Source organism: Rhea pennata, chromosome Z (genome assembly GCF_028389875.1).
Source record: "Rhea pennata isolate bPtePen1 chromosome Z, bPtePen1.pri, whole genome shotgun sequence".
NCBI classification, from domain to species: domain Eukaryota; kingdom Metazoa; phylum Chordata; class Aves; order Rheiformes; family Rheidae; genus Rhea; species Rhea pennata.
In genome coordinates, this window is record NC_084702.1 from 69,345,105 (window position 1) to 69,372,914 (window position 27,810).

The window sequence follows — 27,810 nt, forward strand, 5'->3', positions numbered from 1 at the left end:
TTTTTCAGAAACAAAGAAAATAATCAGTTGCATTGAGGGTGGCACACAACCAACACAGAAATATTCAACAGTTGCCTTTTGACAGACTTCTGTCAAGCTTTTTTATCTGTCACTAACACTGCAGGGTAGTAGATAGGGTAAGGTCACTTACACTCCAGGGTAAGATAATTTGCTTATCTTCCTAAAGTGCATTGAAATCCTTTGCTGAACATATGAATATAGATCCCCCCCCCCCAGCCACCCTTCTAATCACCAGGAAATTGGGATGCTGTGTTGTGCTCAGGCTGCTCGCTGGACGGAAAAAGGGCTCTAGGTTCTGGGTATCGTCGTTGTCTTACAGAAACCAGCAGAACAGCTTGTGTCCGGCTAGTCCTGCGCCTCACCCGTGTGATGTGGAGGTACCCCGTCTGTGCCTGTTCCCCACTTTAACAATCATCATCTAGTTATGGCTGGGAGCTGTGCGGACACCCACGAGAGCAGATCGGCAAATGCTAACGCATGCTTCCCCGCCCCCTTCCTTTCATAACTTGTGATCGCAGAGCCATGAAAGTATGCGAGTCCCTCCCCCAGCGCGGACCGACTTCCCCGGGCATATGATCTGGGCTCCATGTCAGCCGGAGCAGGCAGCACTGACTTCCCCGCCAGCGGCCGACGTGTTGGACTTAGCCAGAGCGATGACCTTAACAAAAGAGAGTTTCTATGGGGCTCCTCTACCCCCTTCTGAGGTGGCCAAGGCTGACATGGACAACAGCAGGGAGGAGGAGGCTATGCTGCAGTCTGTGGCAAGGACTGGAACAGTGGAGCCAGGCAAACAAGGGACAGGAAGGCTGGTCATGCACAGCATGGCAATGTTTGGCCGCGAGTTCTGCTACGCCGTGGAGGCCGCCTTCGTCACGCCGGTGCTGCTCACTGTAGGGCTGCCCAAGAACCTCTACAGCCTGGTGTGGCTCATCAGCCCTGTCCTGGGCTTTGTACTGCAGCCCGTGGTAGGTTCAGCCAGTGATCACTGCTCATCTAGCTGGGGCAGGAGGCGACCTTACATTCTGGGTCTGGGCATCATAATGCTGTTAGGCATGGCTTTGTACCTCAATGGGGACGTGATGATCTCAGGTGAGTGAGGGGCGTGTGCTGTGCTGACAAAATAAACTCATGCTAGCCTTTTGAATCCCAAAGATTCAGATTTTTCCCTCTTAAAATTGAGTATTGCATTACTCAGCTGCTTCGGAGGAGCTGAGGAAAAGTATGATCTTTATACCAGCTCAATCCTGATACTGCCTGTTACATACTGACTGTTCTGTAGTTTGTCCATGCGATTACTATGTACTGTATGTTGATGTGATCGCTCACCAGTTTGTAAAAGCCAAGTGCTGCTTGCGCCCAGAGGGTTTTAAGAACTAAAATATGTCATATTAAATTTAACGGTAGATGTTGCTTGTATAATGCAGTACACATCCAAACTGAGTATGTATTAATCCCTATTTGAGATGTGTTGGCATTCAAAATATATACCTGTAATTACTGCAGCACTGACTTGACTCAGGGACGTGTTGTGTTTGTGAATAATAGAAATCAACAACTTTTTGGAAGCTGTTGCAATAGGAATGTGCAAAATCAAATAGGATTGACATCCCTAGATGCTGTTGGTATTTCAGTTGCAACTTTCTCAGTCTTGATGTTGTCATTGTGATTTGTCAGTGTGGGGAGGAGTGTGTCTTTATAGATTGATTTATCCTCTGTTCCTGGGTATCATTGATGTATATACTGGCATTCATGTGCCCAAAAAAGAGATGTCATAGTTTGTGATCATCTGAAACAGTGGAAGGAAGGGATAAATAATGTGAAATAAAAAAAGCAATACAAAATGTGATTGAGGCTACTAGAGCATGCAATGCATGTATAAAGGAAAAAAAAGAAAACCTAGTGATGCTCTTGACTGTGGAGTACCTGGAGCTTGTGCTGACCCAAGGCAGTAAGTCTCAGCCCTGCACAAACTCAGCTGTGCTTCTTCTTGGATATCAGCTGGCACAGGTGGATACAGCTCTTGTGTCACTGCTCTCCCATAGAGAACTGAGAAATGTTTTTATTTGGAAGTACCAAAAAGGATAAAAATTGATTTTTGAAGAACATGGCACTGTTGTATACAGAAAAATACTTGTAAAGCAAGTGAAAGTTGTCAGAATTTGTTTTTTTTTTCTTTTTGTAGCTTTCATCGCTGAGAGAGACAAGCGGCAGACATGGGCAATAGTCACTACCATGGTCGGAGTAGTGCTTTTTGACTTTGCAGCTGACTTTATTGATGGCCCAATCAAAGCGTATTTATTTGATGTCTGCTCTCATCAGGAAAAAGAGAAGGGTCTGCATTACCATGCCCTCCTTACAGGTACTCAGATCCCTTCTTTTCCTCCCTACCTGTGGATGGAGGGGAAGGCAATTGCATGGATTTTATTCTGACTGTGTTTCTAATCTTCAATGAACTGATCATCTGATCCTGCGTTCAGTCACGAGTCTTTTGTTGCTGGGTTTTTACTACTCCAAAGAACAGCAACTTGTGATTGCTGCTACAGCGGTTCTGCTGCAGAAGGCTAAATATTTACAGCAACATACCTGTGGTTAAATTAAGAGCAATTAATTGTTTTAGAAAGCAAAGTGGTGTGTATTTACTTTGTTCTGATTTTTAAAAAAACTTTTTGGTGAAGCAAAAATTAAGGAATGCAACTTGTTTCCTTGCCACAGAAGGTTAAAAATAAACAACATTTTGGCTCAGTATATGACGCAGAGCAAGCGATACACAAAGCTGTATGGTTGGTTCGCATTTGTCAGCAATGCTTCAATATATACTAGCCTCTTGTACAAAGATAGAGACCCTGTGTAAAATTCATAGCTTCATAACTTTCACAAAACAACATTGAGTTCAGTCCAGGCCCTTGTTTCATTTGATGGCATTTAAACATGTTTTGAAATGTTGCAGTTACGTGGTCCAGCACCTTCTAAACCCTTCCTGATAGTTAATTGCTCTTTTCTTAAAATCCTCCCGCGACAGAGATTCTCTAGCCCCTATAAGGCAAGCTATTGCTGCGCTTCACTGGCTTTACCGTAAGGCAGTTTTCCCTAAAATCTAACCTTCATATCTATTCCCTACAACTTAGATTCATTGCTCCTTGTACTATCCAGAGTAGACACAGAAAGTATCCTTCTTTTTGCCTCTCTTCTCTAGCTTCTGTTTCAGATACTGAGTTATTTTGGCTCCCAGTTTAGTTCCTTCTTTTTACACTAAATATCCCCAAGATTTTGCTCATCACTTTTAAGGTCCAAACATGAAGCCAAATATTTTGCAGTTAAGGACTTATGATCACTGAGAAGAGATGCTGCATGTATCCGATGTACAACACTCCCACTGCGCATTCCAGTATCATAACTTTTAGTCAAAAGAGTATATAAAGATCTCAAATATAAAACTTTGACCACTGTGCAAAAATTTAGTGTTGTATTTCTTCAAGAAGATCACTACCAGCTTAGTTGTTTTTCGTTAGAACAAGCACAGGTGCAGTCCCTCTGAAGCCCAGTAGAACGAGCCAGGATACAGCCCCTCTACCGTTCAGTGGGTGAAGGAAGGCCGTAATCAGACCCAAAAGGGAAGGAAGTACAGAAATCGCAGAATGAAAGTACAATCACATGGTTGCTAGGTCAAGCAGAGGTAGGTCCTTTTACCTCCATTTCTTTTTTGTTCGGCAGACTGGTTCTGCCATACCCTGTCTCAGTTCTCCTAGGCAGAAGAGTAGAAATACTTGCCATTCCTTTAGATGCTTCCGTGCTGGTTGACATTTCACACCGTTCAGAATCACCTGGTTATCAAGATGTCAGGACCGTACAAAGCTGCTTCCGGGACCAAAGCTCTGTGCTGTACATGATGCACATTTTCCTGTGTTACTGAAACAGCGTGCACTAATAACAAAAAAAGAAACTGTATTAAAAAAAGCTGAATTCTAATTTTACTGACTTCAAGAGACAAGATAGTATTCTCTTTTTTTTACTCTGATTTTTGTTTCCTGAGATGATGAAAACAAGTAAAACGAAATTCACATTTGTATGTGTTCTTTTTTTTCCTTTTTCTAGAGATAAGGTACTTGGATTGTGATGATTACAAAGAAATGTTTTTGATTTTGTTTCCTTTTTGAAAATTTCACATGGAGGCAGTATTTCAGTTTGTGCTCATCTGTATAAAATATGTTTTACAAGGTTAAAGTACAGATAGCCTTGATATAATACAAAAATTCTATTTAGTCTGTTCTGTGAAATCTTTTATATTTATGGCACACTAAAAACAAATGGCTATGGAGTTTTGTTTTGTATTAGGCATTGTTTCAGAGAGAAGAAAGCCTCAGAGAAATGTTTCTGAATAAGACTCAGAGAATATTTGCTACAAAAGGGGTAGAGAGCCGTGTTGCTATATGCTCAGCCATTTCATGGAGAGCTTTGTCCACCGGAGCTGGAGAGGTTTTTCAGGACACATTTGGTAATTGTTCACATGTGTGATTAGCTCAGTGTTCTTCTTCCCACATTTATTGATATCTGAAGGGCAATTATTCAGTCATTTCTAGAGATCATGTTGAGCATAACATGTATTGTTCATTTATTTTAAAATTGCCAATAATTTAGTTTTGTCTTCCCTGCTTTTTTTTTTCTTTTTCTTTTTTCTTTTTCCCTGTAGGTTTGGGAGGAGCCCTAGGTTACCTGACAGGTGCTATAGACTGGAGTCAGACTATACTGGGACATCACTTGATATCGGAATTCCAGGTGATGTTCTTCTTCGCAGCCTTAGTTTTCCTAGTCTGCCTTACTGTACACTTGTGCAGTATCCCTGAAGTCCCTCTCAGATATGACAGTGAAGAGACCAAGTTCTTGTTGGAAGTGGATGAACCTTGTCAGTATAACTCCATACAGGAAATTAAGAATGGTTGCTTAAAATCGGCGTGTACTGAAATAAAGGCTGCACCTAAACCAAGGAAATCCTCTGGTCCATCCCATACAGAAGTAAGTGCAGAGGTGGTTTTGTAACCCATATCATTTCAAGCTTGGAGACCATCAATTACCCTTGTTTAATTACCTACTGCTGACTGTTTGAAATGGAACCCTATCTCAGAAAAAAATCCTCCACCAAGATGAGTCAGCCTCCCCTTGGCCTCCTTTCTATTTTGTATTTATACAGCAATTTCAACAGAAGAGACAGAGACAGACTGGTCGTGCAGATTTTGAACATTTTGCAGGGATGAGAGAGAACCAGATTGGAGTTTCTGCTCTGTACTGACCCACAGCAGAAACTCCTCATGCATGTTTCCTCGAGAGGATATAATTCGTCCTTTAATCACTGTAGAACTCAAAACATATTATGTACAATAGCTAGATATCATTAATCTTTGATTTAAATCTGTAGCTTCCATTAAAGTTAACAGCACCTACACATATAGTATATATGAAGTGTTCCCTATGCCGATAAATGTTCCAGGAACGCTGCTGCTCAGCATTTCAGCAAGTACCTGTTGGCAACACTAATTCAGCTAAAACTGCTGTTCAGCTTTGCAGCAACACTGCCTCCCTTCCAAAGCTTTGGTTTTCTATTAAGATGTTGTAGTTGTGTTTTTGGGAGAACCACTTTGGGGGGTGGAAGGGAGTAGTGAGTGCTTGCAAATCATCACTGGCATTTTATTCATGCTGCATTTTCACAAGATGTTACTTCAATCTAAGGCAACAAGGAAAAGGTGAATCTGCCTGAAAAATATCTAGAGATCACATTTTGAGAATAGTCTTAGGAACAGATAATAGTTTTTATTGTTTTGTTGATGGTTTGCAGTGCTAGGAATCCTGACTGCACTTTCATGGTATCCTAGGTAAGCAAAAGCTAGTAATGCACGTTTGGTTCCTGGTATAACAGTAAGTAACAAAACAGTTGTCCTTTGTTTTAAATTCACTTTTGATCTCTTAGCATTATGGACATCTATCCCTGAAATAAGTCTTGGGACATCAGCTAAAAAAATACTGAGAATGTGCAGATGGTTAAAAGTTAGAAACCTAAATCCATGTTTAAGCTATAAACAAAAGGGATTTGTTATCTTTTACTCTTCATCATTTCCATTCTAGTAGCACTTAGTATTCCTAACCAAAATGACAATATTATTACACCAGGTACTACACAAAGGTGGAATAAAAGGTAAACGCTGCCTGAGGAGACGACCAGACAAACCCAACAGGGAGCAGGCAGCAAAGCAGTATCGCTGCCAGCAGCCAGCAGAATACCGCCGGCGCTCCGCAGCGCTCCCTGCCTTTCCCCGGCTGGGGCCAGCCACAGCAGGCAGCCCCCCTCGCCAGCGCTGTTCGCCCCGAGCAGCCTTAGGATTGCCGGAGGTGCTGAATGCCGTGGCACTGTGTGACCTGCGCAGGCTCTGAGATGAAGGAAGATACGCTAGGAAGAAAGAGCCGCTCCAGTGAAAACAAGGGGAGCAGGCTATGCAACGGGGTGAACCTGTTCCTTTGCAAGAACTGATCCCACTGACTGAGGGGCTTCTGACACCCCCAGTAACGCTTTGCTGTCCCCTCTGCTCTGGCTTGTCCCACCGCCCAAGCGGTGAACGGCCCGTCCGAGGCCGAGTGCTTTGACCCAGCTAGTGTTTCTCTGATGTGCCCGGGCTGCTATAAATTCTAGACACTCTCTCACTGCAGGAACGGCCTGTCTCGTGTGGCACATGTTTTCTGAGTTTGTTTATTACTGTAATTGCTTCCTTGAAAAAAAAAATGGTTTGATTTCCTGCTTTTCTGTGTCTTTTTTTTTTTTTTTTTTTTTTTTTTTTTTTTTTGCTGCAGGCATTAGGGTCCTATTTCTTTGGAATTAAGGACTGTGCTCTTGCATGCTAATAGTCCCTGTAGTTATTTAATGAGATTTGACTTGTTACAGTAGGAAAAGACATCCAAAATGATTCCATTTTTGTTCTTTAATTTAGTGACAAATTACTCAGGACCTGCTGCCATAAAATATAAGTCATATTGATTCCCATGTATCCCTATGAAGCTTCCTTAGACCTTGAATTACTGATTTTATAGAGAAAATGGTTGGGTACTCTGGGCTATTGAAGGGTAAGTCACTTAAACAGAGGCCTGAGCCAAACTTCAGCTCTTCATTTAAAAATCTTAGTGCAGGATTTGTGTGTTGGTATATATTGAATATATGCATTAAACATTTGTGTTTCCATTTCCACTTTTGAAAATATCTGAATAGAAAACAACTATTTCTGGCTGGTTCTCAAGTGATCATTTGTGATTTGTGATTATTACAATAGTGTCCTCTGTAATTACCTGACCCTTTGATTGGAAAGGCTGTTTTAAAGAACTATGTGTAAGAGTTGAACAAGTTATATATGCCAGCTCAAACAACAGTATCCTTGAAATAATGAGTTAAGTTTGACTTATGAGTCAACATGTTTTGTTTTTTATTACGATAGTACAATAGAAAGCTTACCTTATTTAAAATGCAGATAAAAGTGACAGTGATGCCAAAACAAATTCCAAGGGATTTTGACAATATGCAGCTCAAGGTAAAAGTCAGCAACTTGAATTTTGGCATTCCTATGAGGATTAAAAACCTCTCACTGGAGCAAAGTATTTTCCAACCTTTTACGTCGTGATTATTCATAGAACAGCTAGCAGCATAACCTAGTTCAAAGGACAGCAGAACTGTGAAAAGTAACTTGAGCATCAAAGATGGGAAAAATTTTCATCAGCTTACAGCAAATTTAAGATAAAATTCTGCTTTCCAGTAATGAACATAACTTTTTTGGTTCTTCCACATCTAATGACTGTATAACTCCCCTTACCAACTCTCCCAACACTGTTGACTCCAAACATTACTAGAAAAAACTGGAAATGTTCCATCACTCATAGACAGAACAAAATGTTTTTTCTTTAAAAGCAAAGAATCATGCAGGAGCTTTAAAGTAGCAATATTTGTAAGTCATGAATGTGTGACAGCACACCTACTGTATTAAAAATGCAAGCTCATCGTACTTAATATACAAATGAGATGATGAATGGGAGAGAGTCTTTGGGTCTAGGGCTGAGACCGAGGAGGAGGGAGATAAAATGGGGTATTGAAGATAGTAAGAAACTTTATTTTTCCATCGGGAAAATTTTGTTAACCAGTACCTGTAATGTTGTGATTTTGAACTGACTCTTTTCTCCCATGGGACGAGGTGTTCGGGTGCTGGGACTTGCATCCTCTGGGCACTAGGATTCTGGATGGTGCTGCATCTCCCGGGATGTATCAGTCTCTTCCTGCTTAATGGGGAGTAGATGGTGTGTAATGGATCGCATGGTAATGATGCAGCAGAAGAAGTGAAGTTTTCCAGGGTGCTTAACACACTAAAGGGAATGGAGCAAGGTCTCAGAACTGCAGTATTCTTAATTCTCAGGAAATATTTTGATTTCACTTTTTTCCCTCCCCCCCCCCCCCCCCCATGGTAGCTTTAAATTTTCAGTGGAAAGCTGACTGTCTTCACGAAGAATTTTTTTTTTCTTTTGAAACTCCAATTTTCCACTGAGAATCTATTTTGTCAGAAAATTTTCACTTGAATCTACAAGTAAATAATAATCCTACTGATTGTTTGTAACAGCAGGAAATGTTTTTATCCTTAATGATGTACTCCAACTCTCCCAATGTCTCTGTGAATCTTTCAGATGACTTTATTAGGAATTGGCTCTGACAAATAGAAAATATGTGGAAGGGCTTTCAGTACACCCAAGCAATCCTTTCTAGCAAAAACAAATAGAAAACTTAGAAATTTTGGCATTTAAAAGATGATGAGGCTTTCTCCATTTGTTGTGAGCTATTTTATTAGCCATTGGGGCAGTAATATAGTATTATTGTTAAGTAGTTTATTGTTAACTAGTGTTAAATATTTGTGTTTAGACTCAGCAGCAGATGACCCTTAAATCGCTCTTGAAGACACTTTTAAGCATGCCATCCCACTACCGCAATCTGTGCGTGAGCCACCTCTTCGGATGGATGGCTTTCCTGTCCAACATGCTCTTCTTCACAGATTTCGTGGGACAGGTAAAAATATAAAATCCTTTTGCTTTTCTTTACTTGTAGCATTTCATGCTCCATAGGAAAAAAAAAAAAAAAAAAAAAAAGAAAGAAAGAAAAAGAGAGAATATGTTATAAAGTTGAAGAAATAACAGTGATGTCAGAGCCGGTTGTATCTGGAGTGCCCAAACAAGAGTTCTGTAAACTAGCTGATTGCTCTCAGGACTCTGTTGGGCATCAGGCTTTCTGCGTTTATAAGGGTACTCGTACCTATTTCACTGCTCAGAATGAAGCTCTCAGAGCCGCTCCAAACACATCTGTCCTCCGTTCTGGCTTCAGAGACGGGCAGGTTTCCCGACTGAAGAAGCACAGATGTTGCTCAGCCCCTGCTGCCCGCTGCCCAGCACCGCCTGCCCGAGCGAGGCCGTTCATCTGAAGGTGGAAGCGTGGCAGCCTCGCCGGCCTCTGCAGCTCTTTGCGTTCGTCGAACTGCTTGGATCTGCAGCCCGAGGCTCTCGTCCCCTTGATCAGTTTGACTGTCCCTGCCATATCTGTTTAAACCCTTCCCTGGATGAGTCCCTTCTGCCAGTAACTTGCCTTCACGATACTCAAGTCCTCCCTCTACTTGGCTGTTCACAGGCAGTGAGACCCTCCGTCTTTTCTCAGCGATGCTCACCTATCTGATCCTGTCTGCTTCCTTCCTTCCAGCACCAGTCCTGTCACTGCCACTTCCTCTTTTCTGTGGTTTCCACGCATTATCACATATTTCTTTGCCTTTTTCTTTTCTCTCTAGGTGAGAGGGAATTTTTGTTTCCTGCAGTGTATATGAACAACTTTAAAGAAAAAAAAATGTTTGCCTGGATAAGAAACTGAATAAGAAAATGACTCCCAGAGAGACTGAGTAGAAAAATGAGTGTATGTGGGTAAGCCTGGAAGAGAAAACAGAACAAAACAAAAAAGATTTGAAAAAAAGAAAAAATGAGAGAGAGAGGCTAAGACAAGAAAGGAGGTGTGGAGGAAGAAGAATGGCCCAAGGATGAGAGCCTGTGTTGGGGTGCCATGTAGCCCCAGTAAGAAGATATTATATACGTGCAGCACATTCTTGCCTTCTTGATCTCTGTGGTCTCTTTCAGGTTGTATACCAGGGTAGTCCCTACGCACCTCGTAACTCCACGCTTTACCTTGCCTATGAAAGAGGAGTAGAAGTTGGATGTTGGGGACTATGCATCAATGCAATTTTTTCGTCGCTCTATTCTTGTAAGTACTCTGGAACGTACTCCAACACTGTACTTTGAAACAGTGTTTAAATGTGTTTGCCATTGTTTAAAAGAACAAAATGATCCCTAATTAACTGTTTTTTCACACTGAAACTTAAAGAAATGGTGCGTTCTCATTATTGTTAGAAACTTGTCTCTCAACATGAACAATTCCTGACCAGACCTCATGATGTGGGGTCATTTTGGGGGTAAGGCATTGCTCTATATGTGGACTGACTCTGAACATTGAAAATCATCCTAAAGTTAAATACTAGGGTGAAATGGATGCCACGAGCATCATTCTAAGATGCTCTTTACATAGCAGCATGTAGCTATAGGTTCTCAGAAGGCCACTCTAATGCTTCTTCGCAAAATAACTTTTTCACAATGCAGTAGAATTTCTTGCCAAAAATATGATCCTTACTCTGCAGAATTGCATGTAAGCATGCTAGGCCAGTTCCCCGTATAGATCTTACCATAGTTCTTACTCAGGATTAAAAAAAATTACTTGCTGTCCAAAAAATCTGATTAGTAGCATTTGGGGGGATAAACCGAGCATCTAAAAGAGGCTTGATGGAAATCCTTTTCCCTTTGGATCTTAAATAAAGGCATTTGTGTGGCACCTTTCTCAACTCTGTGAGAGGTTATTGGTAGGTGCTTGTGTTATAATCAAACAGTGAATTGCCAGCCAGGGCAGTTCTTATAGAATACCTGTTAACTAATTCTTCTCTGGACTTGCTTAACTCAGAATAAGAGTATTCTGAGTTTTTCTAGAGAGGTAAGTCAGGAAGAAGTATTCTGCTGCAAGTTTATACTCACAATTATTTGAAGCAACTTCCAAAATCTATAAGATTTTTCCTTTCCTTTTATCTTACAAAAGGAAACCTCTTATAAGTCTCATCACCATTTTCCCTTTCTTTTTGCAGACTTGCAGAAAGCCCTTCTGCCATATATAGGGTTAAAGGGACTCTATTTCACAGGATACCTACTTTTTGGATTAGGCACTGGATTAATTGGCTTATTTCCCAACATCTATTCCACTCTGGCTCTATGCTCCCTCTTCGGTGTCATGTCCAGCACGCTGTACACAGTGCCATTCCACCTCATTGCAGAGTATCACAGGGAAGAAGAGGTGAGTTCAAGGCCTACAGAAGAATACATTTATATCTGGCAAGCTCTGTTTAGTCTGTTTGGGGAGAAAATTTGATAGAACTGGAAGAAAGATTTTAGTAATAATTTCAAGCTATTTATGGTGACACAGATGCTGTGAAAAGAAAGTTTCTGACAGAGAGAGCTTCAGGACTTTAATTAGCCATATTAACATTATAAGCTAGGTTTAACTATATACTACTTTTTTGCTAAGGTCCCATTCCAAATTTTCCAAATTCAGTGATGTGTTGAAACAAACAACTATTTATCATTACAGCTGAAGCAAAGGCAATCCCAGGATGCGTTCAAGCAATACACAGACCACAGGGCTCCAGTCTGGGGTAAAGGGCTGCTGTCCTGGGGATCAAATCTAAACCACTGTTTTCGTACGCAGCCGTGTGCATGCATGTCTCTGTTTTCAAAAGCAAAAGGGAGGTCTGGGGCTCAGACTGAGTAACCCTGCCAAACTTGGGTTCAGGGAGGCTTAACCTGTTCATATTAGTGGAGGACGTGACTTTTGAGTCCCTGGAGTTAATAACCAACCTGCAAAGGATGACAAAAATTTTAATTGACTACAAAGTGTTACAAAAACTGTTCGCTAATAAAAGTAGGCAACTCAAGTGCAAACAATTTTATGTAGTTTAGTACTAAATTACATGCCTACAAGAATATGTTTCTTATATGAGAATAGCCATTTTTAAGAAAATTTACCAGCTTGGAACAGAATGTTTGGTTGTTTCAGTTCTGTGGTTTGTGCCTGTGCCTCCAGTGATAGATGCTTTAGAGGGGTGTGTAAGAACCACCCCAGCCTAGGGCACGAAGAGACCATCAAGGGCTTTTCTCCTGACCAGGCAGAAGGGAGTTTCTTTCCTGTGGCCTCATGCCTCAAAATAAATGTTTACCCCTTTTCAGACATGTTTCTGTTTCCTGTTTTGTAACCATGCCATGTTCTCATTTCTCTAATGTCCGGAGTTGGTTTTTGGTCCTCCCCAGTGTGAAATCCTGCTTCCAAAGAAAATCTAGAAGAACCTGCATCCCTTATGTCATGTTACTGGGCACAGCAGGATCTTCATGTCATGTAAAGTCTCCTTTAGTGGTACTTGCTTTGCAAAGTTAAATGCAAGTACATTGCATTTAACATGCTATAGAATTTCATGTTAGATGTGATATTATCAAAATTAGGTTTATCTCAAACCTTCTATAATGGACAAGATAGAAAAAATAAAGAGGAAGCATCAAGTGCAAGATTGCATTTATTTACACATTCACATAATTGTACTCAGATCTACTGGCACATAAGGACACTGGGCAAAGCCCTTCAAAATAATTTTAAAAATACTGTCTTTAAAGTTTGAAATACCTCAGATGAAATGACATTGTTAGACCATATTATTCCCGAACATAAAGTAGACAAAGAGTATTTTCCACCAGTATGCATTGTACCAAAATCACATGCTGGGTTTTAAAGTACTGGCCTTTCGATTCCTTTGTGTTCCCTAGGATCCAAATTCAGTTTTGTGTACTGGATTTGGAAGAGAATAGCTGTTTTTCTCCAATACTTTTTGAACTTTGTGCAGTAACATCTCAAATGCAATGTAATAAGGTCTTGGGGAAAACAAAAAGCATCCAAATGACTGAGAGCATTTGGATATCAGGAGACAGCAGCTCACCTACCATAGAGCACGGAAGCTCTGTCTATTACAGCGCATTCAACAGCCTATGCAACAGGAACTGTAAATGTGTGAACTATCAAATAATTTCACAACAAAACCAGAATAATTCTTTCTCGGGGTAGATGCTCATGTATGATAAATGAAGCCGGTTGCTCTGCTATGTAAATCACTCAAATGTCAGTAGTTGATAATGGATTTCTGTAATGTAGAATCCTAGTCTGGGCATTGCTTTCAAGTCTTTTTTCCAGCAATAAAACCATTATGTTAAGATGTTAGTTTTGAAGTGTTTTTTGAGCATTGAAGCATGACTTCAGAGCACAGTGCTCCATGACAAGCAGTTCTGATCTTTATGTGCGTGGGATGTGCGTGTGTTATGACTCTTCTCAACATCCGTTGCGGCTCTCCTTTAAGCATGTGAGGGTTGGAGCTAAAGTATCCTTGACGGGGTATTCTGTACTGTGAAACTCTCTCCTTGTGCTGGAGTTCAAATAGACCCAAACTTCAAGGAAAAGGTAATACTTTCTCACCAAGTTTCTTTTCTTCCTCTGAGAGAAAGGATAGAGGGAAACATAGTTGATGGGAGAAACGGGACAGTTTGAGGGGAGCTTGGACAGTCATCGTTGCTTGTAAAGGCTCCGAGTGCGACCTCTGAGGGCTGGCAGAATGAAACCAAGGTGGAAAACAGAGACCTGTTGGCCTGTCTTGCTGCACCTGGGGGTCACGACAGGAGCGCTGCCTGTAAGCGTTGGCCGAGAGCTGCCGGTTAGTAGCGTTCATATTTCACTGGGCTTTGTTTTGTGTTTCTTTGCAGAACCAGAAGCTGCCGGATGGAGACCAAGCCAGGGAGCATGGGCGAGGGAAGGGTATTGACTGTGCTGCGCTCACCTGCATGGTCCAGCTGGCCCAGATCATTCTCGGCGTGGGCCTTGGGCTCTTGGTTAGTGTTGCCGGCAGTGTGGTCACTATGATTTCAGCATCTACCGTGGCACTGATCGGCTGCTGCTTTGTTGCTTTTTGCGTTCGATACGTGGCGTAGAGCAGTGTGAAGCGCTGGAAGAAATTCACCGCCGGGGAGCGTTTTCTTTCTGGTTCAGTAGCACTGGTGCTGTTGCCACACTGAGATTGCTGGCACGTCCTCTTCTTTTACCTCCTTGGAATGGTTGCAATTCCAGAGCATTTCTTATCCACAAAGTGGAGACTCTTGGTAAAGCTGGCAGCCTAATGCCCTCAAACTGAAAACTTCTGTATTTTGACTGCTTTATTACCTACTTCATACTAACCCCAATGTATTAATTCACTTGTACACATTAAGGCTTGTATTCCTATGGTATCCTGATACCCTGTATGAGTTGTCGTTAAGATACTCCTTATTAGGAATTTGTGGAAGTTAATAAATGAAGTATGTGATAAATTGAAAAAGTAATAAAAATGGACAGAGTTAGGATGAAGGCTGTTGCTTATCGTATTTTTAAACTATCTTTTAAGATGGAGCTATTCCCTTTAGTAGACAAAAGCTGCAAGAGGATCAAACAGGTGTCAAAGGCCATAGTGCTCTGATGTTGTGATTAGCAGTATTGTTAAATGGGATCAGTTACTGCCCAGCTACTATCAGAAGCAGATTTGGGTATGAGAGGTGGTTGGAGTTTAAGGAGGATTGAAAGCTCCTGCTTAAAAGCATAACATATTACAGTAAAGCAATTATTTTATACTGTATCCTGCTGCTTATGTATAAATGAAAGGAGAACACTAGCTGAGCTTGTCATAAAAGTCTGCCTAAAGATGCTCTGCAAATCCATGTTTAGGCACCTAAACAATTCATCTACAGGAAGCAGCTACAGTTTCTTCGTTCTTGAAAAGTCTGGCCACTTGACCTCAATACTTCAGAATAATCTAGGCCAAAATAAGAATTTTATGAATGGTTGTAAGCCTCACGAATCTTCATGTTGGGTATTACAGTATTTACCTTAATTAATGTAGTATGTCAGTTTTCTCTATATTCCTGCATGTGTCTAGCTTTCAGTGAAATGTGTTTTGCTCTCTATAGAATATTGTAATTTAATTCTGTTCTGCAAAGCACTATTATGAATTGTTGTACAGATGTACCTCTAACCAATACAGTAAATCTTGAAGTCAAATTATTTGTATTTAAGTGCATATGGAGCTTCATTCTTATTTTTATGATATTGCCAGAATTTCAAAGATCCTGTGTTTGTGAAAATGAAATTCTGTATTCATTCTGTGCATCCTCCATCCTGGAAATTTTCAAATCCATTTACTATGTTATGTGCTAAGCTGCATGCAGTCATCTGCTAATACAGTATTACTAATGAACAGTGACACAGAGAAGGATTGTTGCCAGATGTTTCCTGAAATGTTGCACATGTGTAATCAAGGCTGTTCAGTTATCCTAACTGTTGGGTAGGGTGGCTCTGCATAAACAGGCAACTCTACATATAAATGGTTAATTTGAGCATGAAGATGTCTCTGCACAGGTGCACCAACTTCATCCTCTTTTTTTGTTTGTTTTTGAAGAGTATGGTGAGTCATTTATTCTCAGGAAAAAAAGAGATCCCCCTTAGAGTAAACTCTTATTAATTATAACAAGCCCATGGAAGGCTCATCTGCTTTTCCATGTTGATGATTGTGTCTCCTTGTACGCTCAAAACAAGGCAGACCTTACCTATTCCACAGCTCCTTCCTCCCTCCCTGTGAAAAAGCCAAGTTATGTGGCTTCTTTCATTTTGTGGCTCCTTGTTAGTCCCTCTCTTGTCACACCCCTTGATGTGAAAAGCTTGCAAGAGTGAGTCCCTGGACTGTGCTCAAGCCCCTTTGTAGATGCTGAGATGGGCTGGAGCACAAGGGCCTCAACTGGGACATACAAGAGACAGCAAAAAAAGTGCAGGACAAATACCTCGATTCAAACATTACCATTGTTAACTCACAAATTCACCTTAACTCAGCAGATCTCACGAGAGGAGGAATTTTAAAGGGAACTGTAGGATAACTAAGAGGATAATAACTGTAGGATAGCTCTGATGCCAGTGTGAGGCCATGGAAAGGAACCTTGAAATGTTCACCTATCTCTTTGTCAATACTTTAAGGTTTAATGCCATCAAAGCATGAAAATTTGGATGGTCTGCACTCTCTCTCTTCCGTTACACACAGAGAAAGCTGGCATTGATGGAGACCTGTGGACTGACTGTAGATCTGTAGCAACATAACAAGAAGTGTGAACCTGTGAAGAGAAGGGAGATGTGAGCATCATTTATCAATGGTTCTGTTTAGAAATCTGTTCGGAGGTGGCTGTTTCAAGGGATGAAGTTATCATATTTCTCATGATCTTTCCTTTTAAAATTAGTTGCACACTATACTATAAGGAACAGAATTGATTTCATTTTTCTTTGGAAGTCTCCCTATAAAAGCTAGCTAAATTTGTTTCCAAATAATATTCAGCTTAATGGGTCTTTCTCAAAGTAGCAAGCAGCCAGAAAACTAAGCACTATGTTTAAAAAGATTTAAACAGAAGAATTATGATGATGCTAATTGTGAGGCCAAAAATGTATTTCAGATGCCAGTGAAAGCTATTTAAAATGTTACAAATTCCTGAGAAGGAAGAAAGTAAATATTTCTAATAGCACTAGAGATATATTACAGGCTTTGAGGAACTGCACTGTGGTTCTACTAATTTTAAAAAGTTCTGTGTTTTCTGTACTAAATGAATGAATTTAGACTTTGGATCAAATTATCAGTGTGATCAGTTATTACACCTTCTATCAGCTTTTATTAAGATGATGCAAGTGTCTAAAGATCACTGAGTCTGGTCTTTCTTATCTAGTTTTGCTTTCCTATACGTCCTATCTGTAGTGCATTTAGGCAAATGAATAAATTTAGTTGAAAAAAGAGAATTTTGAGATAATCAAGGTTCCCTCCCTCCCATTTCAACAGAAATAGATAGTAACAGCTGAAGGAAACAAAGCAGAGAACAAGTCAGCTGTCTTATCTTCCTGATCCTTTCTTTTTTTCCTTAGGAATGTGTATCATTTGTTCCCCTTTAACAAACTGGCCGGTCATACAAGTAAAAGATTCAAGGAAATCTATGTTCTCTTGTTTAAAGTACTTGCAGTGTTAGTAATGCCACAGTTATTTTTTCCAATTTTCGTTCTGTCTCTCACAGTGATCTCATTAGGTTTCTTTGACTTCCTTGAAAACTAGCAACTCAAATGGCTTGTGGGAGACACTTCAAGATAAAACTACATTAGTCAAGATGAATCATAAATGTCTCTTGCCTTGGCAGACCTCTCGGTTATAGCATTGGTGTCTGCAAGTCATTACGAGTCCCTGTAACATGTCAAAAGATAGAGAGAAAGTGGTGTAACTAAGAGATGTGCCAGTGACAGAATTTGATATTTCTGAACTGTAGATGGGTTGCTCCATGAAGGAAGAGGGTGAAAGCATTTGCTGTAAAATTTCTTCAAGTAATTTTTGTCGTTATAAAGCTATAAAAATAGATCTATAGAATAAACCATTTCCCTCTTAAGTTTCCAGCATTTGTTTCTCATTTCCTAGCTGCTGCTGCTTTGTTTAAGCAGCAAACACTTGGGGCCACTTGTCAAGACTGAACTGTCAGAAAAACTTCTCAATTCTGGTGTCTTCTACGGAGTACTCAGTTTCATACGTTGCTTGTTTAGTTATGCAAAGTATATTGCATTTCTATTAAGTTCCCTTTTGAAAATGAATTTATTAGTCCCCCTGTATTAATATTTTATGTGTGTAGCAATGATAATGCCTTCACGTCATACAGAGACATCAAACCGAGTATTGCCTTGTGTTTGCTCCATGCAACTACTTGCGAAGAAGGAAAATAACAGTTCAGTGCTCGCCACGCCTGACTGCCTGAGAAAAGCAGATCCTGTCTGTCAATTTTAAGTAGAGATCTATTAGCTTTTCTAAAAAATGGGCAGTTTTTTGAAGAGCGAGTTACTTAAGACTATGACTGCGCTCCAAGGGAGAGAGGGTTTGGGGCTGCTGTGTTAGCAAGGATCAGTTAAATACTTCCGAAAGGCAGGGTGCTTGTTTGCCCCCCAGTGTTCAATGACATTATAGCACTTCTCCAGAGCCTCGTAGCTGCCTTTTCTTGCATGGCTTTCTAACCTGAGTACTTCTTCCTTTGAAGTTTCCTTATAACGATGCTGTGTTGCAGTTCAGTTCTGTATCTAAACAACAAATCCAAGTTTCCTTGCTGCTACCTCTAACCCAGCTACATGATGCCGATGGAGACACTGCTATCTGGATGTGTGGCCATCAGAGTCCACCGAGGACGCATGTAGTGTCTGACCCTGCTGGCCTCTGGCCCGCAAGCCTTCGGCAGCCGTGGCCACCGTGCAAAGTGGCTCACAGCTAAAGCTGAGATGCAAACCTGTGGTGCAGCTGCCCCTTATTTGTTCTGCACAGGAATTTTTGTTGTTCTGGTTCCTAACAGGTAAGGTGCATTGGGAAGCAAGAGCAGCAGTAGTGAGGAGAGGAGGCAGCATCAACTTCTTGAGCACCTGTGTTCTCAGGTCCCTCTGTTCATTAGTGCTGAGTGGGAAAGGGAAAAAATAGCAAGAGCACGAGATCTGTGTAGTGGCACGAGAAAAAGCGGAAGGTTGTGGCAGTGGTGCCTCTTTTTAAAGGCTGGGAGCACTAGCCTGGAGTTGCATGGTTGGCAGATTGCTGTTTAAGTGCCGACATATCCCAGATGCTTTGCTTTTCATTTCAGTGTTCAGGTCTGAGACTTTTAAATACAAGAAATATTGCTTTGCAATATGATTTGCAAGTTACCAGATTCCTTAGATTTTAGGGGCTGAAGATGTACTTGTTTCTTTGAAAAGTGCTGAGATTCTAATGTAACATTTGATCCCAATAGCTAGAGCTTTAAAAATACATCCCAAATACTCTTGAACTGACATAACATTGCAAAACTTGGCAATAAAACAGTTGTTAAAACTATATTTATCTCTGAGAGAGATTCTGAATCGTGTTTATGATTTCCTTTAGTAATATTTGACTTGGAATGATTCTATATTGTGTGCTCAAAATGCAATATCTTATTTTTTGTCCCTGAAAATATAATCCCCATTTTGAAATTCAAACTAGATTCTTCTTCTTCTTGTCATTATTGATGATCAGCTGTACAGGTTCAGCAATTATTCAATACAGCAAGTATGTCCTGAGAGCTGTGGGATGCTTGTCCCCTTCTGTTCAGGAACACTTTGGTAGCTCTCTACCCCTGTATAAATCACTGGATTTGCCTGTAAGTAAGGGACTGGAGATTCGTAAAGAATGTCTTATGAGACAAAAGGAAAAGTGCATTTCCTCTGAGCCCCTCCGAACAGTTTCAAAAGAAATAAAAACCAGTAAAAACAGTTTTGAAATTTAAGTATTCATAGGAGATGATCTGAGGAGAAAAAAATTCTTAGAGATTTTTCAGAATAAATGTCAAACAATGCAGACACATGCCAAATCTGTTGTACTGGAATAAAGACATATTCATAGCATTTTATCTGCCATCATAGAATCACAGAATAGTTAGAGTTGGAAGGGACTTCTGGAGATCATCTAGTCCAACTTCCCAGCTCAGAGCAGGCTGCCCAGGACCCTGTCCAGACAGCTTCTGAATATCTCCAAGGATGGAGATGCCACAACCTCTCTGGGCAATGCTATCCAGTCTGCAGCCACCCTTTCAGTAAAAAAAATGCTTTCTTATGTTCAGATGAAGTTTTCTATGTTTCAGTTTGTGCCCATTGTCTCCCATCATGTCACTGGGCACCACTGAGAAGTGCGGCTCTATCTTCTTTACTCTTGTCATCAGGTATTTGGCCCACCATTGGCCCATTTCTCCACCGTACTGAAGTCCTTCTGAATGGCAGCACAACCCTCTAGCGTATTAACACCTACTCCCAATTTTGTATCACCTGCAAACTTGCTGAAGGTGGACTCTGTCCCTGCATCCGGGTCATTAACGGAGATGTTAAACAGTACTGGCCCCAGGATCAACCCCTGAGGCTCATGGCTGGTCACTGGCCTCCAGCTGGACTTTGTGCTGCTGATCACAACCCTCTGAGACCAGCAGTTCAGCCAGTTTTCAATCATCTACCTCACTGCCCTTTTATCTAGCCCTTACTTTATCAGTTTATTAATGAGGATATTATGGGAGACAGTGTCAAAAATCTTACTAAAGTTGAGATAAACAACATCTACTGCTGTCCTCCCAACAACCAAGTCAGTCTTCTCCTCATAGAAGGCTATCAGGTTAGACCAACACGATTTTCTCATCACGTTAACCCTGGGGTAATTATTGGTACCTATAAATTGTTAGCAACTTAATTCTCTCAGCTTTAGGATTTAGCCTGAAAAGAAAATTGAAGGTATTTCATTTTCAGATTTCTTATCATCTGAGCTGATTAGAGCCTCGTTCGCAAATATAGAGAGTAGTCATTTTCTGCCAGATTCCAATTTTATCTAGCATCAGGTTTGATGTGATTTTGGAACAAGAGCATGGAAAGGTTCATTGAGCAGTGAAACTAGAAGTCGGTATTGAATAGCTAATTTGATCATTGTGCAATAAATGTATTCATTCAGTGGGCCTGTGCAAGGAACGACACAGGCTCTCATGCAGAAACAGTCATTGTCACTAGGAACTGATGTATAAAGGCTATTTGAGTGAGCTGCCTCTATTTTGTTATTTCCCACAGTGAATAACCTGCAGTGGGTCACCTTTACTTTCTGTTAGCACTCCCCACACAGATAGGTCAAGGTTCCAAAAAGCTTGCACAACTAAATAAATGGCTTCTATCTCCAGCTGGTGTTTTGCCCAATTTACTCTGGCATCCTGTAAGAGTTTGTATTTTATAGTTAAGTTTTGGGGAATTACTCTGAAGCAGCTTGTAAATATAGGCTGAGAAACCTGCAAAGATGTGAAAATTTGTATGGATCAGAAAGAGCCTATTGTAAGGAAAATAACTCCTTGCAATTAGGGAACATGTTTATGGCATGTTAACAACTACACTTTGGCAAAGAAATGAGTTAACTGACGGTGCAGCCTTTTCCTGGAGACCTTGTCTCAACAGCTACTGCACTGACTGCTGCAGAGAAATGTTATTGGAAGAGACTCTTATAACTGAATGATTGTGACAAAAAGATATTTTCAATAGCCCCTTCCAATCAGATTAATAAGAATTCTCTTCTGAAGCACAAGAGAAATAATTCTCACCAAAAACTGCAGAGCCAAGCTTTCAATCTAGCATCCTTGAACTGAACTGCACCCATATATATCCCTGTTCAAGCTCATGGACACCCATTAGATCAGAGTTTTCTGTACAGGCTGACTCAACTGACTAATCAAATTATAAAGCAGAAAGTAGTGAAATGGGATGAAGGGTACTGGATCTTTTCCCGTTAAAGTGAGTGCCAAAATAATTCAAGGAGAAAGTCAAGTAATTCTTCCATTGAAGAGATATTTCAAAGGATAATCTGGAGATGTAACTGGAGGTTGTTATCATATTAAGAGTTTGCTTAGTTATTTGGAGGTAAATATTTTAAAGTCCTTAACCACCCAAAGTGAAGCTAGTGCCTAGTCAGAATATCAAGGCTTTAGAGGTTCCTCCAGGTTGTCACTAGAGGTCAGTCTGCACCGTTGGGTTCCTGTCCTTCCTTCACAATTTGGACCTCTCTAACAGCACCCCAAGAGGAATCTCTGGCAGAACAGGCCAGATCCTGAAAATCCCTTAAGAACTGTCGATATTGTTTTCAATCCTTCAGCGGTGTTTATTTCAATCCATGAAAAGGTGATGGTTAGAAATGAAAACATGAACATTTGTAGGAGACAGGAGTATTTTTAGAGAGTATTGTATTAATTACTTAGGACTCCTGCCCCCATGGCCCTGATACCCACTAGGATTTGTTGCTACTTATGTGTAACCTCAAAGCTGGAGCTGGGAAGACCCTCTGCTCTGGCCGGATGCCAGGTAGGTGTGCACCTGCAGGGAGACAGCCCCAGGGCACGCAACGCACAGGCCGGTCCCACCACCTCTGCAACACGGGGCCCGGTTTTCACGTGGCAAGAGCCGGGACTCACTGCACACATGAAATAAAAGCCCCACACAGGCATGATCCCTGCACATGCACAGCCAGAGCGATGCTGGGCACGCACAGACCAGCTGTGCAGCCTCAACTGCAGGTCAGGCACAAACCAGCACTTGACCGGTTGTGGATGGGTTGTGCCTCTTTCAAAGGGCAGATCCACGACCTAGATCTAGTGGATCAGAGGCTTAAGGCAGAGGAGTCCTCTAAGTCCAGATTCCAGCCCCTCTCTATACATGCAGGATTTTCTGCTGCTCTTTGGGGTAATTTGCCATATGTAAGGTTTTTATATCTTTAGTGACCAGATATTCGGGGCTTGCTTTGGTCGTGGTATGTTGCTGGTGTTCTGAGCTAACCATGGGTTGTTCTGAGTACCATCTGTTTTATAGTGCTGTGTTGCTCAGTTAGAATTATGTGTAAACTGATGTCTACAAAAGGATATATATTCTGTTACGCTGAACACTGCAGAAAACATCCTTTAGGCAGTTTGCTAACCAATGCTATCAGGCTGTGATTTAGATACCCAGAAACTTTTTACGAAATGCACAAGGCCATTTAAGCATCTGAGGAGAGGAATTAAGCATCCAGCAAGCTGAGTAGAAACTTTAATGGTCAAAAGCAAACACTAAGAAACGAATCTGGTCTTAAGATCCATCGCCACTCCTTAATTTAGGTCTGTCGGGGTTCTGAAGATAGGTGTTCACAGCCTCTTGCTCTCATATAACAACAACCATGAAGCTGTCATTTATCTGTTAGCACAAGCATTAGGGCTTTCTCCTCAAATATATAAGACTCAGATGCATCCCTTGCAAATCCTTTGACACATTAGGCTGCTAGATTTATGGGGCTGGAAAGCTCTCAGGCTGTGAAAGCAATCTCACATTGCATGGTGTACTGAAATATTAACTGAACCAGGGCTGGGAGCAATAACAAGTCCGGTGTTTTACAGTCCCGTTACACTGTCAGGTGGTTAATCATTGTCCTTGGAAACAGGAAACCTAGAATCCAGACCTGGATCCAATTTATGTTGCTGCATTTTATAGCAATTTACTTATACAAGAAAAAACATCCTGGCACTTTCTCTCTGGGGCTCACATCTTAACCACTAGGCTGCAAAATAATGTTCAACGGTTTTCTTTCCCTTCCTGATCCAGGTGAGCAACTCATGCAGCATGAAACAGTTTCAAGCCAAACAGTCTGAACCAGTCTGCAGTCTAGGAACACATGGCAGCCCAGAGATTCAGTAACGCCCCAGGGATGTGGAAGGGGGGGAGTTTAGTCTCCCGGATTGTGAGCAAGAGCTCAGAAGACCACCAATGTAGTGTTTGAAAAGGGAAGGGAAGAGAGCACAGGCTGCACATGCATTGAAGGCAGGAGAGCAGAAGAGTAGCTAGACACAGCTGCAAGGAGATGGGGGGGGGGGGGATTAACTAAGTTTACAGCTCCTCCTAACAGCAGGGCCTGAGAGCGGGGCGCACGTGTTGGCGAGCAAGGCTGCTCCCTCAGCCGAGATTCGCCCTGCTGCCAGCCCTGCCAGAGGGATCACAGGGAAACGCACACAAGGCGGATGCCATAGACTTAAACAGATTCAGACATGCTCAGGAGCAGACTTCTAGGCACAAGAAATTTTACTGAGCCCCCCACCCCACCCACCTTGTAAGTACCTACAGATCTCAATCAGCAGCTGCTCGGGATTTAGGAACCTAGAGGGGCAGCGGCACAGTGCTTAGGTCCCCAAGTTCTTCTGTGCATATAGCTTCACACAATGGTTTTCAGAGTCTCTGCATTTGTACAAGTAAGTCCTTCAGCTGCCAGCTCACCTCCATGGTTCTTCTCCAGCCACCTTGCAATACTACAGCATCTTCCTAGGTAGCAAGCGCCCAAGGTTGCAGTAAAAGTCTCCACTGCCTTGAAAAAGAAACAGCAGCTTCTCGTTGCAAGCAGCAGAGCCAGCAGCTTCCAACCCAAACCTGAATTCTACAACGGGAATTATTGATGTACAGTAAACCTAAAGGAGTCTGCAAAACATAATTGCCACTAATGGCAATGCAACGTTGACTGGACAGAAATAGCAATTTTAGTTTGAATCAGTATTTAGAGGTGAAAAACAGCCTTCTGCAGAGACAGTTTTTAGCAGAGTTGGACAAATGCTGGAATCTGGCTGCAGGTGCAAGGAGGGGGAGAGTAGAGAGAGATTACAGATACTGTGTTCATATATTCATCCCCTATGCAGTTTTGAGGTATTAATGAACTTGCATTTTGGTGGGAAAACCAGAACTGTTCAATTTCTGCATCTTTTAAAGGAAGTATTTTTGACCTTTCAGTTTAAAATTAATGTTAATAATTAATATTAGTGTTTTAATTTTTAAAAACCTTAAAAAGAAAAAAGAAATACATAGCCTTGCCATAAGAAGTTTCACAGCTTGAAATGACACTTTTTTTTCATGCCCTTAAAAGCTCACTTCAGACCAACCCCAAATTATTTTCCCATTTTTTCCTTTGGGACAGTCAACGGGACAATCCCCTGTCCCTGCTCTTCTCCCGTGCGTGACAGCAGTGACCTGCAGGCTCTGAGGCTGCTCACACCTGAGGATTTGAGCATGCAGTAACCGAAACTCTGGCAAGTATCGATGCAGACCCCTTACAAGCAGTCTTGCAGAACATCGGCCTTCGTGGCTCACTTTTAGCTGAGCCCAGAAGTATCCTGGAGTAAATAATTTGAAGTGCCTGCTTTCTCCACCCTCCATCTCCCTCTCTTTATTTACAATTGTGCTGATTACCTGGAGTGAATTACTAGTCTGAAGCACAGCAAAAAGAAACCCTGGTTTCTTCTTCAGGGCCCCGGAGAGACACCTGCTTTGCTGCACACGGCTCGGGTGGTGGGTTTCCCCTCTGCAGCTGGGGAGGAGGCTGGGGACCACGATGCTGGGGGGACTCACACCTTCCCCTCCCAACCCAGGCAAAGCAACACCTCTCCCCGCAGCTGAAAGTCCCATCCTCGGGCTTCTCCTTGGCTCCCTGGTTTGCTGTGTATCCTGCCAGCGGTGATAGGAAGGTGGAAAAGCAGATGGGGGGGTGGGGAGGAGCAGCGCTTGCTCCTCTCTTGCTCTGCCAAAGTCTGGCAGCACTTTCCCAGTGCCCTAAGAGAAGGGAAAGGAGCCAAACCTGAGTGAGCAGGTGACTCGGACCCGTTTGTCCCAGCTGTTCCCACGGGGGCAGGTGTGCAGTGGGACATGGTCCCAACCCTGTCCTCGCTGGAGCCCAGGGAGCAGTGGCTACAGCCAGGCTGGCACCGCTTGCTGTGCCACCCTTCAGCAGCAAGAAAGCACCCAGCTCCCTCCCCACAAAACACATGTGCACCCTGGCGGGTGGGGGACTGCTGGCCCCTCGCTGCCTGCAGCTCCAGGCTGGAGTGCAGGTGGTGGGCACAGACGAGGCTTCCCAGTCTTCCCCATGGTGCCCTGCACATCCTCCGTGGAGCCTGCAACTTGGGCCCCATTACCCTCTCCATTCCTCTTCCCCGGGACAGGTGCAAGTGCTCAAGATCATCTCCTAGAGACATCCCTATTCCCTGGCCACCACAACCATCTCCTTTTCTTGTTCTCTAGACACTTTCAAGCTGACAATTTCCATTAACAAGCCTCCAAGAGCAGGCACAATCCCTGAAGAGCATCTCCCATGCAGAAGTCCTCCTTCACCCCTGTCCCTCCCTCCACTTGTCCCTCCAAGGAATGCAATGTCCCAGGGCCACATCCTTCACAGACCCCCTCCCCCTCAGATCTCCTCTCCCCTCCCCCCGCCCCCCCCCCCCCCCCGCCAGTGCTCACTGCTGCTCTCAGCAGCGCTGCTCAGAGGAGCCGGTGGGCAGCATGTCGTAGCGGCCATTGTAGACCACCATCCCCGGCGGGTAGTAGGCCAGCTCGGGCTGGACAGCCACACTGGGCGAGGAAGCAGTGATGGGGTGGACAGGCACCAAAGCATGCAAGGCCTGCTCCTCCTGCTCAGGCTTGGTGGTGTCGGTGAAAGGGCGCATGGTGGTGAGGGAAGGTGAGGTGATCCTCCAAAGGAGGCTCTTCAGTGCCTTGCGAAACTCCCGGCGCATGAGGCAGTAGAGGATGGGGTTGAGGCAGCTGTTGGAGTGCGCCAGGCACACACTGATGGGGAAGAGGTACACTTGGGAGAGGAAGTACTCAGTGCTGAAATGCACCACATTGAGTTTGATGAGGACGCCCCACAGTGTGAGCGCTTGGTTGGGCAGCCAACACAAGAAGAAAGACAACACCACGATAGACACTGACTTGGTCACCTTGGAACGGCGCTTGGTGCTGGGGCCGCTGCAGGAACTGCCGACATGCTTGTCACTGATGAAACGCACCAGGAGCAAGTAGCACAGGCTGATGATGGCCAGTGGCACTACGAAACCCAGCAGCACCTTCTGGATGTGGTACAGCCCCAGCCAGAACTGGGCATTGCTGCTGCGGCCCTCAGGGAACTTCAAAAGGCAGAGTACATCATCAAAGACGGTGGCAGTGGTGGAAAAAATGGCATGGGGCAGGGAAGCCAGGATGGCTGACACCCAGATGAGTGCACAAAGCCACTTGGCAGAGCAGCAGCCGCCCAGTGGATCACCTCGACGCTGGTTCTTCAAGGCTGAAGCCACAGAGCGGTAGCGAGCCACACTCATGGCAGTGAGGAAGAAGACACTGGCGTACATGTTCATGGCTGTCACATAGGAGACGATCTTGCACATGGCCTTTCCGAAAAGCCAGTTGAAGTCCAGTGCATTCTCCACTGCCCAGAAGGGCAAGGTCAGCACAAACTGGAAGTCAGTCACTGCCAGGCTGGTCACAAAGAGGTTGATGGAGGACTTTCTCCAGCCTTGTTTGCTTTTCATCAGGTAGAGCACTAGCAGGTTGCCCACCAGCCCCAGGGCACACACCACGGAGTACACCAGGGAGATGATGATCCGCAACACGTCGGAGCTGTCACCCTGCATCCCGTCGGCTCGCTCCAGGTTGATGTTCCTGAGGAGCTGTAGGAAGGACACGTTGCTCCGGTTGCCCGTCGGGGCACCCTCCAGGAAGCTCAGCGACATGTCCCAGGCGTCGCCGTCCGCTACCCCCTTGGCGCCGGCGGCCGGCGAGCAGGGGCCGGGCTCGCAGGGCTCCGCCATCCCGCGCCAGGGCGGGCGGCGGGTCCCGAAGCCCCGCGGCGGGGCGCGCAACGGGGCGCGGGGCGGCGGCGGCTCCCTCCTGCTCGGCGGCTCCGCGCGGCTGGCGCCGAGCCCGGCCCCGCTGCGCGGTTATATCCGCCCCCGCGGGCCGGGGGCCGGCGCGGCGGCGGCGGGGCATGCGCGGCGGCGGCGGCGGCGGGGCGCTCCCGGGCCACCCCGCTCCGCCCCGGCGCAGCGCAGCGCGCAGGCACCGCGCCGCAGCAGCCCTGCGAGCGGAGCCCCGAAACGCGCCGCTTTTCTTTCCGAATCGCCAGCACGAAGAAAATCCCGACTTCATTCTCGCCGCTCGTTTGCACGCTCCTCGGCTCT

The 27,810-nt window shown here is 43.5% G+C and overlaps 2 protein-coding genes across 4 annotated transcripts; one reads left to right on the forward strand and one right to left on the reverse strand.

Moving 5' to 3' along the window:
• The first annotated feature begins 336 nt into the window (after positions 1-336).
• Positions 337-17,685, forward strand: SLC45A2 (solute carrier family 45 member 2). Of its 3 annotated transcripts, none has more exons than XM_062599258.1 (7): positions 337-1,110; positions 2,204-2,380; positions 4,709-5,031; positions 8,954-9,097; positions 10,204-10,327; positions 11,253-11,458; positions 13,960-17,685. In XM_062599258.1, the coding sequence occupies exons 1-7, from the start codon at positions 552-554 to the stop codon at positions 14,182-14,184; spliced, it is 1,758 nt and encodes a 585-aa protein (XP_062455242.1). In that variant the 5' UTR covers positions 337-551; the 3' UTR covers positions 14,185-17,685. The 3 variants fall into 3 exon arrangements, with proteins under 3 accessions (XP_062455242.1, XP_062455244.1, XP_062455243.1); XM_062599260.1 differs by having other exon boundaries at positions 4,709-4,794; XM_062599259.1 differs by lacking the exons at positions 10,204-10,327; positions 11,253-11,458; positions 13,960-17,685 and adding an exon at positions 9,410-10,178.
• RXFP3 (relaxin family peptide receptor 3) lies at positions 12,716-27,441 on the reverse strand. Its single transcript, XM_062599261.1, has 2 exons — positions 26,096-27,441; positions 12,716-16,383 (listed from the first exon to the last, which is right to left on the reverse strand). The coding sequence occupies exon 1, from the start codon at positions 27,439-27,441 to the stop codon at positions 26,104-26,106; it is 1,338 nt and encodes a 445-aa protein (XP_062455245.1). The 3' UTR covers positions 12,716-16,383; positions 26,096-26,103.
• Positions 27,442-27,810: the final 369 nt, after the last annotated feature.